The 17,566-nt window shown below is 38.2% G+C and overlaps 1 protein-coding gene across 2 annotated transcripts; it reads right to left on the reverse strand.

Moving 5' to 3' along the window:
• Positions 1-1,219: 1,219 nt before the first annotated feature.
• LOC306879804 (transcription factor AP-2-beta-like) lies at positions 1,220-14,585 on the reverse strand. 2 transcript variants are annotated; one of them, XM_079432996.1, is made up of 7 exons: positions 14,270-14,585; positions 11,413-11,868; positions 10,094-10,151; positions 8,341-8,560; positions 7,937-8,055; positions 7,320-7,461; positions 1,220-3,338 (listed from the first exon to the last, which is right to left on the reverse strand). In XM_079432996.1, the coding sequence occupies exons 1-7, from the start codon at positions 14,348-14,350 to the stop codon at positions 3,041-3,043; spliced, it is 1,374 nt and encodes a 457-aa protein (XP_079289122.1). In that variant the 5' UTR covers positions 14,351-14,585; the 3' UTR covers positions 1,220-3,040. The 2 variants fall into 2 exon arrangements, with proteins under 2 accessions (XP_079289122.1, XP_079289123.1); XM_079432997.1 differs by lacking the exon at positions 14,270-14,585 and adding an exon at positions 12,487-12,770 and having other exon boundaries at positions 1,360-3,338.
• Between the last annotated feature and the right edge of the window lie 2,981 nt (positions 14,586-17,566).

Consider the following 17,566-nt stretch of genomic DNA (forward strand, 5'->3'; position numbering starts at 1 on the left):
TGGGGCTAATTAGCAGTATAGGTATAGCCCATAGGGCATTTTCTTGGTGCACATTTTACATTTATGCTTGGAAAAAAATTAAAACGTGTCTGCTTATTTTAGATCTTTATGATTTAAAAAATAACAGTCAATAATTATCGAGTATAAAAGCAGCGATATTATTAGTTTGGGCTTATGGGTTTTTATTGTATTGTTAGAGGTAATGAGAACCGAGTTCGAGGGAAGGATGAAAGATCTCGGCTTGTGTTGTTTCAAGTCCCGTGGGTGAGAGCGAGGCTAGTCTTTTTTTCTGCTGAAGAGAAATCTCTGAATCTCGTAGAGATCCACGTCGCTCGCGGACATGCGGGTGCTGCACCTGGGTCACAATACTTCACGCATGACGAGTCACGCGACGGAACCCGCAGGCCACGCGCTCCTCCGCATTAAATACACCAGCGCGAGCGGATGCGCGCGGGGGTCTGACCTGCGGCCGGGATATGAGTTCACTTTACTGCCGCGACCGCGAATGCACGCCTTCAAGGGATTGTTTTCAATACATTTAGGCATTCTTTGCTTGCCTTAAAATGAGACAGGAAGATGCAGAATCACAATTCTCATTTCCGTTTTTTATTTCCGAGTTTTGTTGATTTCCGTTCTGCTGATTGCAAGTCAGTGTGAAAATGAAAACATTACGAGATGTTTATATGGGCTGACACTGATAATATTCAGAACAATGTTAGATAAATATTGGTCTTTCAATGACAGATTTTTACATTTTGACATTATCTTAAATCATAATCTAGTCCTTGATGCTAATGAACGACGCTTTAATGCAATGCATTAAAGTCTATATTGTTGTCAAATATTTTAATACTAACACCATTGAAATAATTGACTGCAATTTATTTATTTTTCATATTATGCTTGGTTCTGTCAGATGGATTAACAATGTTAACAAAATAAATAGGCTATCAAAGGAACAAGATAAGGCTATATTTCTTTATAAAGGAAAATGTATTTTTATTTGGGGTAAAAACGTGTATTTTGGAGTCTTTGATTAAATTTATTTTCTAAAGTCAGTAATTATTGATTATTAAAAAACGATTGATATTAGGCTACTATTGTCTTTTTTCCCCCTGAAGTAAAATATCTTTAGCAATTCCAGTGTTAGACTTCTTGCCTGTCTAAAAATGAAATTTTAATGCAAATGAAATAATTACATGGACTACTGGTAGGCTATATGATTACGTAAACATTTTATTTATATGATAATTAATTTTAGGTATTAGGAATTTAGGCACTTTTTAATTATACTGTTTTTTTGAAACGTTGTTGAAATGTTTCGTGCGTAAACCACGTTAATATGACACAGCAACAACTACAATAAAACACACTATTTATTCTTATTTCGAGGTAAATGAAAATCACCAGACAAGAACCAACTTCTAGCCTTCACCACACAACACCGTATCTATGAAACAAAAAATACAAGATGCTATCTAAAACAAGCGTTCACCCACGCACAGAGACAGTCACAGATAGACGACCCAGTCTATTCCTATGTACAAACGCCCATTAAATTAAGCATAAATAAATATATACAAACATAAATAAAAGAACCTTCCTCACACAGTTAACCAAATATTAACCTTGACAGACAGGCTATAATCCAGTTTGCGGACTGAGAAAGTGCGCACTCACGAGCGCGCAAAGGCTGCGCGTGGCCGTGTTCCAGCGCGCGCGGTCATCTCAGTTCTATGCAGCCTATAAGAAAGCGCACAAATCTGGGACCCTTTTTATGTCTATTTTCTTTTTTTTCGGTCAAAGCAAGCTTCCATTCAGCTGATGTAGGGTTGTAAAACCAATAAACAATATTTAGGCCATAACATGTTTTCTTTGTTGATTTAGCTCTGTGTGAATGTTAGCATATATTTGAAAAAAATAAAAATACATAACCTATGAATTATCTGTGAAATGGTTGATTCAGTTGGTCAGCTAAGATGATTGCCATGTCAAAAGGAACTTAACTGAAAATGTCCTCACATTTTCACAACTAAATGGCCAAGACAGCACAAGCAATAGCAGTTTCAAATACAAAGAAATACAACCAAAAATACAAAATCCCCGTTCATTTAGTAGACAAGCTCTTCTGAATATTGCCAAAGGTGTTTAAAAGAATATGTTACATCTCAGTGTTTTAAATCTTGGCTTGTAATCTTTATATGAATAATCAGACTGAGAATTTAATTTGTAATGAATTGCTGTGTTTATGTAAAGTATATGTGTATTTTATGGGCTGTCAGATGGTGAATCTTTGTCATAAATCATACTGGATGTAACATATGTGATGGACTGTAATGTAAATAGCTTGATGCTTGTTGCAGCACAAAACGTTGCACATACAGCCTTTTTTTGGCAAACACTCAATTTCATTGTACCGCATGTATTACTAAATGCAATAAAATCTCTTATATGTGAATATTCTGTCTCTTTCTAATCTATATGGAGCCAATTTTTCATTGACAACCACTTTTATGGACAGAAGATGATTGTTTTACTGTAGGTGTAGTTTTGGCGAAAGTTGCGTGGAATGCACTTAACATTGCAGAACTGTGCACCTATATTTTAATAAGTAGCCTATTATTAAATATAGTAGTTAGAAATGTCTCCACCAGTATCCCAAGCAAACCTGTCCTCCTGTGTGCTGGCCATTACACTGATGAACACTCAAATATTAGGCATCAGATTCATGAGGATGTGTGTAAAGGACAGCCTGTGTCTAACATCATGTAAAATATCATGATACACAAAAACACACTCACAAACACTCCTCGAATATTTTCACACTCGCACACGAATGAGATGAAGATGGTGAGCGTGTCACAGCAGACTCGTGTCCTCCAGTCTCTTTTATCGTATCGTTCCTTTCGTTTTCCCATGATCTGTTGTCCACTCGCCACCTTCAACCCAGAATGTAAAACGCAATGTCATAAAACTAGAGTTTATAGAATCTCTGAACATCTCCAATGACTCGACTTCCTTGATATCGTACTTCCACAGTTCATTTCCTGTGTTTATCCTCTTTCTCCCCAGCTCCTTTGGAGCCGTCTGCAGGTGTGTGTCGGTTGGGGGTGGGGTTATTCAGGAACATCTTGTCGAGGCCTTTAAGGGCTTCAGTCAGGTAATTCTGCAAAGCCGTGAGGGCGGCGCAGATGGCTGGAGAACCAAAACCGTGTGTGATGAAGCTAAAGTGTGACAGGCAGCTCTGGATTCCTGGCTCCAGGATGGACGTAGGCCGAGAGTTTCCTAATGGAGTGCGATCTTGAGCCAACAGGTCCGTGAACTCCTTACACAATTGCCTGAGAAGAGAAGCGAGACACAGATGAAACCCAGAATTTTACATTATCAATCCCAAAATTACAAAATTGCTCTTTACTGGCATTGATGGTTCCACAAAGAACATTTAAAACCTTTCCATTGCACAAAAACATGTTTTTTCCCAAAATGCTCAACATACTAAGAAAAAATGGTTGTTTAAAGAACTGTTCACTGAAAAGCTCTTTGGGGAACCAAAATGGTTCTTATATGGAATCACTGCTAAGATTATGATTACTCTAAAAGTTTTAAAATTTGGCTTTTAATCTTTATATGAATAATAAGACTCAGAACTTAATTTCTGATGAATTGCTGTGATTATGTAAACTAATGTATGTTTTATTTATTAGCTCTCAGATGGTGAGTCCTTGATACAATGAATGCAATATCTGTGATGGACTAGCATGAACTAGCATGACACTTCATTGTAGCACAAATGTTTACACAAGAGAGACAGATGAAGCTCCGAATTTTGTTAGTTTCCATTATCACAATCAATCCACAATTTCTAATTAATAACAACAAACTTGCCAGAAGTGTCAGCCACAACAATGTGGGGTTTATTGGAGACTAGCCAACAGATATTAAAGCAAATGTATGTACATTTTTGAAATATCGGTTTTAAAAATCATTGTAATGGTACTGCGACTTTTAATGGGGTGAATGGCTTCTTCTTCTTTCCCAAACATTTATTCTAGAAGAAGGCAAGTTTTGTTGAGCAGCTACGAAATTCCGCGAAAGGCATGGATTGCTTTACGGCAGCAACAAGTGCGCGCATACAGCTATGCATTGTAATTACGAGAGTGATATATGGCTCTAAAGTCACAAAAATAAAACTACATACAGTTGCTTTAAAGTCTGTGTGAACCGGAAGTTGCTGCCGACTTTATTTTAATGTAGTGACGTATTTCCCACTGAAACGGAATATTGAATAGAGGACGGGGGTTTATTTTTGAGCTCCTCCTCTCATCTTTCACTCACAGCAGGGGTGTAGTTAAGGATTTTTTGCCCAAGCGGTCAAACTGACGTCATCAGAGAAGGAATGCCATTCCAGAGCAGGGCAAATGATAAGATTTTAGATTAAAGATGACCAAGACAAACAATTTTAACTTGCACGGATTAATTGTTTACATTAAGGCCCGGTTTCACAGACAGGATTAGGCCATTGTTCAGTTAGGACATTCAAGCCATTTTTATAAACGTGCCTTAGAAAACAAAAAATTACTGGTGTGCATCTAAAGACAAAACAAAGGCACTGATATGTTTTAAGATCAGTCAGTGCAAGTTTCTTTCAGTTCAATCAGCTCAGACTTACATTTTAGTCTAGGACTAAATTTTGGTTACACAACCTAAAAACAACAAATATCAATATCAGCTGATATCGGCATTGGACATCAAATTAACATTAACATTAGATGTTGAACTGAGATTGAATTTTGGTCACCCGATGTTGCAGTCGAGATTTAACCAAATATCAGCATCTTATGATGTTGTGTGCCTGCTGGGTCATTTAAAGCTAAATGTATATTCCTAACACTCCTAAAAAAATGACTTATGTTTCACAATTAAAAGTGATGTATGCTCCTTTCAGCAATGTAATTTTGCGCTAAATTTAATCTGTGCTGTCTGATAAAATTGTTTGTACTATATACTGTTCATTAATCTGTATGTATTGTGGATATTGTTGTGTTTATTGCTGCTGGTCTCAAGCTGAGTGTTTGCACAAGGTGAATGAGGGAACTATATTTTATACTATACAACTTGGACTTAACATGCCAATAAACGCACAACATTCTGCGAATGGGACAGTGTGGGGTCTAGACATGCTCTGCCTACAGCAAGACTAGTCAGGTGGGTTTTAGGATCAATCCCGCTAACTGTGTCCTATCCAATTCCTTTACCATCTACACAACTGTGATCCAATCAGAGAATGTCATGACATTTTTTCATGGCACATCAAGCATGACAAATTCTTCATTCACATTTATCAGAACATATATCAGAAGGGACGTGCTTGATCTTCTGTATCAGTTAAAGAAACACGACCTGCTCGCTCATGGATTACAGCATACATTTTTCAAGAAATGAATTTAAGTCATAAGTTGAATTAAACAATCAAATGGAAAATACATCAACCATGATTCCATTAAAAAAAGCCTTTCTGCCTCCCAAAGAAGCTGAAAAGAACTGTCATCTTACTGCCATGGATATTCCTACTTATTTCTTTATACATAAATCTACATATTCTTTTAACTGAGTGTGAAATATTGATTATAAAGGAGAACTCATACATAATATCAAAGCCACTGCATAGCAACTCTGAAAACCCTCATCCATAAATTACAAACACTGTGACTTCAGCATTGGACATTTATGATGAAATTGATCAAATGAAAAAATATTATAAACTTTGGATATGTTAGGCTCACAGAAATCAAACAGTAAAACAATTACAAAATCCTTAGTTAGACCCATTTTTGTCGATCTCAATATCTCACATAATGTTGAGGTGATTGCTTGATGCTCATAATTACGTTGAGTAATAGAAATCACTTAGATAACAGGTGCTCTGACAGGTTCAAGCTTGCAATGGTTCAGTCGCTTTGTGGTGTCCCTGAGAATCATGGGTAAAAGGCATGTTTCTTATCCCCCTATCACACTGCGAGCAAAAGGTCTCCAAAAATATTTTTTTTAAAAGGCTGACATCTACTTTAAATGAAACTCTCCAGTTTTCACTGTCCATACATACGAAGAAAACAGAGAACTTGATATCCTCAGAGCAAAGCCTGCATATTTCTGCTTCTGAGAGCAAAGCCCATCAATTAGAATAAAGCCATCAGTTTAACTTTCAGTCTACTGGGAGAGTGTCTTTATCTGTCATTACAGGGGAATATTCCGTTCTCAGCATATTTCACTTCCTGAAAGAGGCAGTGATCTCAATATTCATGCTTTTCTTGCTTTGGGGAATCATATAGAAAAATACATTTTAGCCATGTGCCCAGATGGCCTGATACTAATGTCCTCCATGCTTCTCTGAAACTGCCTGCTTAGCTAGGCTACTGTGACCAGTAAACATCCAATAATGATATGATCGGCAATGTCATTCATATAATTATGATGTCTGAAACTTGTAAGGTTAATTTAAAATCAATTAAGTTGATCATTTTCCAAATGAAGAAAAACAATGTCGGCCTGATTTATACAGTATTAAATTCTTGTCTTTTTAAGAGCATGCATCCAAAACTACTTGTGTCCTGTTCATAATAACAATGCTTTGAGGTGCAATGTAATCTCAAATAAGAATCTGAGCAAACGACCACACTTCAATCTTTAAAAGGTCATTTGTGACAAACAGTTCAAATGCCTCCAACTGGCAGCGTTGCAGAGCCCTGCTGCGGCATCTGCAGTTGTCTGGACTTGTCAGATTTTGACCCACATTCGCTTTCGCGTCTCAGAACCACAAACAGTCTTGTTGTCCAGTCGGGAGAGCGCAGCGCGCCTCTCTCTCTCATTCCAGAGCGACAGAACGCGAGTGCCCGAGGCGCGTGCAGGGGCGGGGGCGCGGGCTGACTGACGGGACTTTGACAGACAGACTGTGAAAGGAGAGGCGAGGGAGGAGGGATGACCTTAGGCAAAACTTCAAGGGGAAAGCTGGCACTTTAAGACTTGAAACATTTCACTTAAATATAATGAGTTTCTAGCTCGGTGCCAGGCTGAGATGGATAAGAGACGCGTGTTTCTGCTGGACCTGAACTGCCTCATTAGAAACCAGCTAAACGTGTCAAAACGCACCAGGCACTAAGCGGACAGCTATCAAAACGACAATCCGTGATGGATTCAGCATTCACCTCGAAATGTGGCTACACATTTGTTCAGATGAGGGCGGTTATGTAGCAGCTTGCAAAGAAAGCAACGAATGCATAAATCACAGTTAAACAATACACTGTGACACGTTATGTACATACTTTGTGGCGAGCAGCATGTTCTTTCGCGAGTGCAGTTCGTTTGGATCTGTGTGCTGTCTGTTCAGATATTCAGACACGGCCTTTGTGGGAAATTCAGTTTCACAAATATAGCCAAAGTCCCGAGCCAAATGAACAGCTTCTCCTGGAAATGAAAAATAAACACAATATGGTGAAATGGAATTAGCCTACTCCACATCTTCGCTTAAAATATTTTTATACTAAACTACAGCTGTAGCAGCAACTGAAAGATTGCGGTGCAGAAACAATCAGACAGTCACAACAATAATTATATGAAATTAAAATGACGTTTTACTGCTTCTGCATCTGTTAACTATTTGCACCGCCTAAGGAAAATAAATCAGATTAGAGAAACTCCCAAGGCAATACAATTTCATTTAATTTGTTCGTGGTTCGTTCGTAAATTCAAATGTTCATTTTAGGCTTAAATTGTATAATTATTCGAGATCCACGATTAAACTGAAACTATAGGTGCATTAAAAAATTCCGAGCTTGTTTTCAATTTCAGTTGGCTATTTTGCTCCTCATTGAAGGGCCTAAATTCCCAAACAAGTGAAAAAAATCTAAATAAGAAATAAGAATCAGATGTCCTGCTTTACCTTCTACTAGAGACGTCAGTAAAGTGACATTCGCTGCTTTGCGTCTCCCCGCGGGCAAATTCAAGCCGATTTTCTCCAGCTTTTCCCTCAGTGATCTACCACCATTTTTCGACTTCGCTCTGAGGACAGCGAAGGCATAATTAGAGACGTGTTTTATCACGGATTGACAGCAAAGAAGCACCATGAAAATTCTAAATCAGACATGTTTAGGCAGGAGTAATTAAAAAATCTCTCAAAAACAAAAAAAAATAATTTTGTTCAGCTTCCAACGCATTAAACGTCTGCAGATGTGGTCATAACCCAGATGTTTGGAGTTCAAATTGAATATAAGATTTTTGTCTTTAATCCATTGACCTCTGCTCTGCTAATAATGTGGATTCTGGCTGATTTATCGATGCTCTCACCTCCGTAGAACCCCGCCAAGCAGAGAGGCGTTGAGGCACTCAGGCGGAGAGAGGCGCCGCTGGACCTCGCCGACCGTCACTTTATATTTGGATGTGGAGCTAAGAAGAGACAGGCGGCCGGGAACCGAGCAGAAGACCTCGTTGACGTTCACGGCGATCCCGCCGATCAGACCGTCTTTGTTCATCATCAGAGAAGCGACGCTCTTGTGTGGAAGTGGAACTGTGCGAGAGAAACAGACAGAAAACTGAGCTACGTCGTATAATATAGACCTAGACTCACATTTATGATGCACTAGCTGTGTAGGCTTCTCAAAATGACTCTAGCAAGAGGTGTTATTATTTTAAGATAAAGTCTAAGACTAGTTACAGACAGCCCAGGCTTGTGGGAATATTATGTGGGCTAATGAGGAATGTTGGCACATGAAAGCGCCGTGAGCTCGAGCCCTCGGCTGGCCCGGGTCACCCCGCACGCGCCTGGAGCTGCCAGCGCGTGCTCTTGCTTTCTTGCGTTAATTCCACGTACAATAGAAAGAAAAGCCAGAATTGTGCATAAATGCAAACATTGCGGATAACCTGTAGTATTTTTAAATAAAATGTAGGCTACCGACTTTATATACAACAACTGCGTTAAAAAAATGTTCAATTTGTGCTGTAATGTTTTGCAGTTTCCAACGTGATGAAAATGCTAGCATTACATTTACATTTATGCATTTAGCAGACGCTTTTATCCAAAGCGACTTACATTGCATTCAAGTTACAGTTTTTACATTTTTATCAGCTCATTACACTTAGAAATGATATTTAGTCCTTGCCTTTCGTGTATTCAATTCAGTTACCTGACAGCTTTTGTTTCCACTATGACATTTCAACACTATTTACTTCGCTCAATTATTATATTATCGATTGGCGATGGACACGTGCTAATAACATTAACTACCTACTTTTCAAATCACCCCCCTCCCCTCACCTCCCCTCCACACACAAACTCACAAGCTGGCCGTCAAACGACGTCTACTAACTTAAGCGCTAATGGAGTAACGAGCGCTCGAGCCCGCGGAGATCTCTGCAGGGGATAATAGAGGAAACGAGCTCTAAACGAGCTCACGAGATCCGTCTCTTCTGGGAGGCCCGTGCTCCGTTAACTAAATTACCAGCAAAAGTCCCTCATAACTGACAAATATTAACACGAGCCCAGGGATTGTTGCTTGAGCTCTTACTGACCTGTCAAAACCTCCGTGGAGAAATTATATCAACAAAGTGGTGCTTAAATGTCGATTTTACACAGTCATGTTCCCAAATAAAATAGATAGGCATGCATAAATCTGGAATTTGCGCTACTGTTTTAATGAATAAAAGAAAAGAGACAGCTGATAATAACTTAAGTCGATAATAGACGATATTAGCTAAAAGGACACTAAACTCTTTGTAGTGACACAAATACACAGTTCGATTATAACGGTGACGATATGATTCTAGAAATATGCAATGGCCTCCAATTCCTCTTGCTTTGGCTGGGCGTCCAAGGTTAAGAAAATAGGCAGGTGACATCATTTAAATACCAGATGTGGTTCAGCGCATGCGTAAAAAGGTGTGCCAAGGTGTATTCACCTGAAATGACTTTTCCCCCTAAATCCATAGAACAGTGATTCCTTCTATCAGCACTTTTTCCCCAAAACCAGTGATCGTTGAAAAATATTAAATGATCAAATAATTACAGCACTGGCATAATTCTTCCACCTATTTTCTAATTTACCTTTTTTAATGACTGACTGATCCAGGATGCTCATCCCGTTGTTTACGTCCTCCATAGCCTAAAAAGGCAGAATAAAAAAAACAAAAAACATTTAGCTTTTGAACAAACGCTTCAGCAATTATAAAAAAATCAGATAGAACAACGACCTTCTGTTTAGAATGAAAATACCAGTAGATTGCACCGAGGATACTGACAATAATCTATCAATCAATAATTAAAACAAATTTCCAGTCCAGAATGATTTTTTTATTTATTTTTTTTGGATCCAAATAGTGAACATTAGCAATTGAAAAATGCTTTTGAATTAAGTTCAGGTCTCATTCCATTGTTTTCACTAACAATTCGTCCAAAATTACATTTTTCCACAAGTTTTCTGAATGAATTTTTAATGGTATTGCCTAGTCGGGAAACGTAAACTAATCTGCATTTAATTAAATAAATATTTTTTGAAACAAAATGTATTTATTTTTTATTTTAAAATAAAAAAATAAACCCGATGTCAGTTAGGCTACGTTTTATAATCATTTTGGGTAGAGAGGCAGACAATCATTGTCCAGTCAGCTGAACGCATAAACTTGTCAACTGACAAAAATTAGATATGATGTGTTCAAAGATATATTGATAAAAAAAACAGATGGTTAGAAACGTGAACCGAGCAGACGATGTCTAAACAGATTTACGGTTGGTGAAGTTTTCATTTTTAGCCATTACAACAATAATTTTAAGTTAAATAGCAGTTTTCCTCAGCAGAGGCCTAACGTTATTGCTTTTAAATATTATTTATAACGTACAAATATAGTTTCAAAAACCAAAATGGGATTACAACCACAACATAACAAGCAATCCAGGGTATTTATAATATCAAGCTCTTCTACTATTAGCCTACTAAAAACAGTTTGGATTCCGTTTATTGATACAAATTTATTTGATAAAAATGTTTGTAACTTGTCACAGAAAATGTGAACAGGTTAGAAAACACCCTGAAAATATACAGAATTATCGCACAGAGAGCTATTGCAATTATTTAAAATACAAGATAAAAAAATGCTCAAAATGAGATCTAAAAAAAAATGAATTGTTTTACCCCAATGTTGGGTCAAATATGGACTAAGCCAGCTATTGCGTTAAATTTTTAGGCTACATTAAATTTTTAACCCAAAAGTTGGGTTAGTCCATATTTGACCCACAGTTGGGTTTATACAACCCAGCATTTTTTTAAATAGACATTCTAAATGATTTAGCCTACACGTCTTTGTGCAATTTCTACCCCGGCAAAAGAGGTTATTGTCCAAGCCAAAAAAACTAAAATCATAACCAACCTGCACATCCTCCATGCCGTGCGCCAGGCCATGAAGGGACAGACCATCTCCCATCCCCGCCTCGAGCCCGTGATGTGTGGAGTGGAGCAGCACGTCTGGTCGGCGCACGGTGGAGTAGTCCCGCCGGTGGTCCAGACCCGAGAGCTGCGGTAAAGAGGCTCGAGGCTGCGGCAGTAAACCTCCGCTGTCCGTGCCCACGTCCTGCCGCTGCCGGGAGCCCCACGGATGCTGCTGGGACTGGTGAAGAGCGTTCAGAGAGTAGGGGTCGCTGACGTGTGAGTACGGGTCCTGACTCTGGTGATACGGCAACGGCTGGTACGGCGGCGGAAAGTACGGCGGTTGGAAGTCCGAGGAAGGTGTGTGAGAGAGCGGCGGAGCGCTGGAGTATGGCCCCTGAGAGACCGATCCCAGCTGGGACAGTCTGGAACTGTGGCTCGGTACCCCATCGTGGCGGTCCTTCAAACGAAGAAAAGAATATAAATACTATTACAAACCAACCATTTGTTTTAATGTTCTAATTCCAAAAAAAAAAAACTTTTGGGATGTTTTGAATGGCTACTGGAACGAATCCAACGACACTGAAAGAGTATTTACTAGAAGCTATAGGCTGTATCGGCGCCCGCGGTGATCCAAGAAAGGAACAAAGCTTTCAAAATATTTGCATTTTCGGACTGATTCATGTGTAACTTAACAAAACATTTCTAAAACGAGGCATAAACGCAGGTTTTAAGTTACTACCCTTACGAAAATTAACCATGGTTTCACCACAAATAAAGCCAAAAAACGATGGTTTACTAAAATTAAACCATGGTAACCACAAAGTAACCATGGTTTTCCCACACTAACCATAGTTTAACCATGGTATTTGTAGTAAAACGGTGATTAGCTATACAAATGGTAATCAATACGCAAAAAAAAAAAAAAAATACATAGGCTACTACACTTTAACTACAATAAAACCATGCTAATTTCCGTAAGGGTAGCCTAAGCTCGCAACATTATAAGCAAAACCCGCATGCCACCTTTTTACCACGCAGCTACAAGAAAGTATTTTCTTGGTGTTCTCAGACTCACCGTGGAGGAATACGCGTGCACTAACATCTGGACGAAAAAACGCGAGCTCGTTCAGAGCAGAAGGACACGCGACAACGCGACACACGTTCGCCTGAAGAAAAACGCGCTCCTTTCTCAACTCCTCATGACCACACGGAGCAAAAACTGGATTTATTTCTTTCAGCTCAAATGGCTTCTCCTACACAGCCCCGTTCCTCCAGGTATCGGTTCTGTTCTTCCCGATCCGGTGCTCTGATCCAGAGTGCGGTGCTCCGTCCGTTCGCCTCGCTACACCTCCTCAGAATAATTGTTATTCATGCCTCCTCTAATATTGCAGGAATACTTAAAGCAGTGGGGAGCAGCGGAGCGTGAAGGCGCTGCTGCTGTAAGTGACGTTCATTCAGGAGGAGGAAACACTCGCGCGCTGTTTTATTCCCCTCTCTGTTTGAGGTCCGGCATGCACGGGTCCGGACCTCTTTCTTTTGCTATTGTTGTCTTTTATGTTATTGTTGTCTGTGCACAGTCCATTTATCTCCAGCCAGAACAAACGAATAGCCGGAATCAGCTGCTTTGAACAGGCAGATGGACAGAGGCCTTATTCACAAGCACTATATACTCACATACTTTAATACGCATTATAACTACTAAATCACACTCACCATAGCTATTCAGACTCACAATAGCAAAATTGGATTCCACCATATACTAATGTTAGATACTTCAGTTAGGCTAAATTATAAACAGAAAACCTATTTCCACAGCTTAGGCTATATATCTGATACAAAGCGTTATTTGCAGCTCATGTACCACAACTACGCCATTCCAGACTCGCCATAGTTTCACATGCACGTGTGTTTAACCAGGCCCAGGTCTCTGATAAACAAAAACATGAACTTCATAATAAAAATATTACAATAATATGATAAAACACTCATCGCGGTTTAAACCTTCCCTAATAATACATTTTTGGTTTCTGCACCGGGTGACAGTTTAAAGTCCTCCACTAATGGTGCCCCATTAAACAGCTCGTATAATGGTCGATTTCACGGACTGGGGTCGAAGTGTTTAATTACACGCGTGACGGTGACTGTGAGAGAAAAGCCATGTGTGACTCTCTGGGTCGGCATCCCGCGAGGCTTTTCCAAAAACCACCACGAGTCTCTCCCACGAGCTCGAGCTCATTCAGGGGAATCCACGGGACTCCCGCGCGTGACACTGCGTCCTCTCCTCAGATGCGATTCTCTTATTAATGCATCGATGACAAGCTCTCAAGAAAATAATGCGAGAAGTTTTTCAGTGCATATAAACATTGACATTTTCTTTTTTTTTATGCTAACTCTTTTAGACTGTTTTTTAAATATTACCTTACATAAATACAAGCAATAGCTATTTACGTGTAAAAATAGAGAATTTAAACGTGCCTCTTTTTTGACAAAGCAATAACAGATTTTTTTGTTTACAAATTTCATAATTTGTAAAGTTATAATATTAAAAACCCTTATATAAAAAAATGAAAAAATAGCTACTTTTAAGGGAAATAAAGTAACCTGCTAAAATCACTACATTGTTAATACACATAATAACATAAGCAATTGGGTAAAAAAATAATTACTATGAATAGGGCTATGACAAAATGCTTCTAAATCAAACGTTTATCATTTGATTTTCCCGTATTTAAATAACCAAAATAAACCCCTATATCAAGAGACAAAACATACCAGAAAAAAATAAAACACGACCAAATGCATAGTATTTTTTGTCAATTAATAAAAGCAGATGCAGATACAGTTTGTCTTCTCGTTACCTCGTATATATCTTCATACTTGACATTTTCCACCAGTTTCCACAGCATGTTCGCGAGCTGATCCCTGTATAACGAGTGCATTCATGTGAAGAGTGAAGATCTCAACTCTCTCTCTCTCTCTCTCTCTCTCTCTCACTCACTCCCAGAAAACGTAAAGCTCACAGAAAAATCCCCGATTCTCCTTTACGGTGTTTGTCTGCGTGTGTGCTGTACCGGCGTTGATACAGTGAATGTCTAATGTTAAGTGTGTTGACTTAGAGCTGCATGTAAAGCTGCTGCTGGGGGATGCGCTCAGACTCCAGCTCCATCATCAACTGCAGATGAAGAACCTCGGTCTGCCATTTTACACGACAGAGTCAACGTGTGAGCACGGAATTAAAAGGAAACAGAATAAAAGTATTAAACCAAAACCACATAACCTAAAATAATCAATAGCTTTGCTAAATAATTTCAAAAGTTATTCTTGCAAAGTCCATAAACAGTTGGAAAAGGCGATGATAGGTTGATAGGATGATAGCTGCAATTGTTTATTCACCGAGTAAGTGAAACGAGAGGGTTTTGATCGCTTCAAATCTGTCATTGCTGTAAGCAAACATTACCTCAAAGACACTCGCAAGCGAGGTCAGATAGATGTCCACAGCTGCAGCGATGAGAGGCAGTCCAGTGCGCCCCCTGCTGGTCAGTCAAAACACTAAAAAGAGAACAAAAAAGCTCGTTTCAGGTTGACTGGAAATAGAATAACAAAACGTTTCAGTTTGTTTTGAGACGAGGTCAAACAGTAGGCTACTTAACTTCATGTTATACTGCAGAGTTAGTCTCCAGCCCTGCTCGAACACACCTGCTTGTACCTGACCCTTCTCTAAGCTCCGCCCCTTGGTTACTATTGCTGTCTCAGAGAAGCTGTAAAGAAAACTGTTTTCGAATCAAACCTGATTTATTCTTCCGTAGGTTGGAATGAAGTGTGACGTCGCTAAACATTTTTAATCTCCCGTTTTCTTAAAGGAATTATTAACTGCGAATCAGAACTGAGGCAAACACTTCTCACAGTTATATATATATATAAAAAAATAAACAATCAAGTGATAACAGTGAACAAAACTGTTCTTAAGGTGGTACCGTGAACTTAGTTTTATCAGCACTGCAGTGACCTGAATCAAAATGAAAACTAACAAACAAACATGAATTTACCTTAAAGCAAATTAAGGATATTTTTCAAACTTATTTTGAAGATGTATTTGGGAATGAGACCTGACGCATAGTTTAAAACACAAGTTTATCAATGATTTCCACAAAATTGAGTTTAAAAACACACAAATCTTTCAAAGACTGGCAACAGAATAAGCTTTAGTTAAGTCCCTAAACTAAAAGTCCTTGCAAAATAATACAATTAAACATATAAACAAACAAATGGAAACAATAAACTAAAATATGGCTGAAGTAAAGTTATAAGTTTATAAAGTTTTTACTCCAGCAAAAATGTAGGCTACACTGTAAAAAAAAAAAAAAAAAAAAATGTTGAGCCAACTTAAAATTTTAAGGTAACCAGCTTCAGCAGATTTTTGAGTTCTCCCAACTTATTTTTGTAGGAGATTCTCAACTTTTTGTTGTATAAACTTAAAACATCAAATCTGCTGAAGCTGGTTGCCTTAAAATTTTAAGTTGGCTCAACATTTATTTTTTTTATTTTTTTTACAGTGTATAACTATAGGTTTATTTCATTACCAGTTTCTGAAAACACATCTTTAAAAAATGAAAAAAAGGCTACTGAACATTATTATTGCTCAGCAAAAATAGGAGACAATGAGCACAAGTTGATCTTTTGTGACAACATGCCCCAGTAGCAGACACTTCTAGTGGGAAAAAGTTGTCACAAAGGGAGCCTGCCATCAGAATAGCCTACTCTCTGCAACATGTAAATAATAAAACAATTATGCAAGGTAGCAAGTAATTGATTGTCATTAATAAATCAAATAAAATGTAAAAATAAAACAAATACAAAACTAAAATTTAGGCAGACTGAATAATTATTAAAATAATTCAATTATTAATAATTTAAATTATTTTATTTCATTTAATGTAATTATTTTCTGTGCTGTAATAATGGGTTAAGTATGAAATTTAACACAAGCACTTGCAATCTTGCATCTAAAAATTGGAGACTAATATATTTAAATAGATAGTAACATAAGTTGTTGCAGTATGACAGACAGTTGCAGTGATCCAGTGTTTCTGTTCATGTAGAGCTGTAACAATTCCCCCTTCCCGCACAAGAGGTCACTAGGTCACTGGAAATACACAGTTTTCCCATTTTGAAATATGATTTGTATTGTCAACATTTTGCTGCATGCCCTAATATTTTCCAGAATGATTTAAATCAACTAAATGTGTACTGTGGGACATTTTTGTTTGAGACTAACTGAGCTCACTGATCATGACCCAGTTTCATGCCAGTTTCTCAGATCTGTTTCATTGGCCATTAAGATGCTGCCTGACGTATGGAAGAGTGAAAATAATCTCTGATTAATGTTTCAGCAGCCCCGCTGCCACAGAGAAAGTGCCAGAGCCAAACACACACAAACACACACACGCTCACTCTGGGAATGTCTAGAGGCCATGACAGATGTCCAAACAGTTTGAGAGAAAGTAGCCTCATTCTGCACAGACTTTGATTAGAATTCAACATAATCACAAATTAAAATTCTCACAGAACACAAAACACACGAGCACACAGAAATTCTCACGCATACACACATGCATGTGTGCACAAACACATCTCTGGCATTGCAAAAACATGCTTCGCCACATTTTCAAATCATAAAAGCTTAGAATATTAAAAAAAGACTAAATAATTATTATTTTTTATATTGTTATAGGTGTGCACATTTTGTTACTAAAATTAAAATGTGCATAATAATAAAACAGTGGACACTTATATGCACACTACATTTATTATATAATTTTAACATGTTATGTGTGTGCGCGCACGCGCGCGTGTGTGTGAGCTCAACCATTGGCTGTCATTACACAAGCTGGCCACAAGATGACGCGCGAGTAACGTGATACATATCCATTGAGCTCATGTCGAAGATTTTCAGAAGAGGGAAATCTTCAGCTACGATAAACCAAGTCCAGATGCTTCAGATTCATCCAGATTGTATGATGACTTGTACAAATAATAATCTTCACAAACACGTTTCCCATTAGACCTTCAAAGTACCCAGTAAAATTTGAGTGGCCTAAATCAAAAATAAATAAATAAATAAATAAATAAATAAATCCGGTGACATCCGGGGAAGT

This window comes from Barbus barbus, assembly GCF_936440315.1.
Source record: "Barbus barbus genome assembly, chromosome: 14".
In the NCBI taxonomy this organism is placed as follows: Eukaryota; Metazoa; Chordata; class Actinopteri; order Cypriniformes; family Cyprinidae; genus Barbus; species Barbus barbus.

Excerpts from the sequence above, each read along its gene's own strand:
- LOC306879804 (XM_079432996.1), bottom strand. The coding sequence starts at position 14,350 with ATGCACTCGTTATACAGGGATCAGCTCGCGAACATGCTGTGGAAACTG. Across the intron at positions 11,869-14,269 it reads AGTATGAAGATATATACGAG|GACCGCCACGATGGGGTACC; the intron begins GTAACGAGAAGA and ends CTTCGTTTGAAG. Across the intron at positions 8,561-10,093 it reads TCAGTCAGTCATTAAAAAAG|TTCCACTTCCACACAAGAGC; the intron begins GTAAATTAGAAA and ends TCTCTCGCACAG.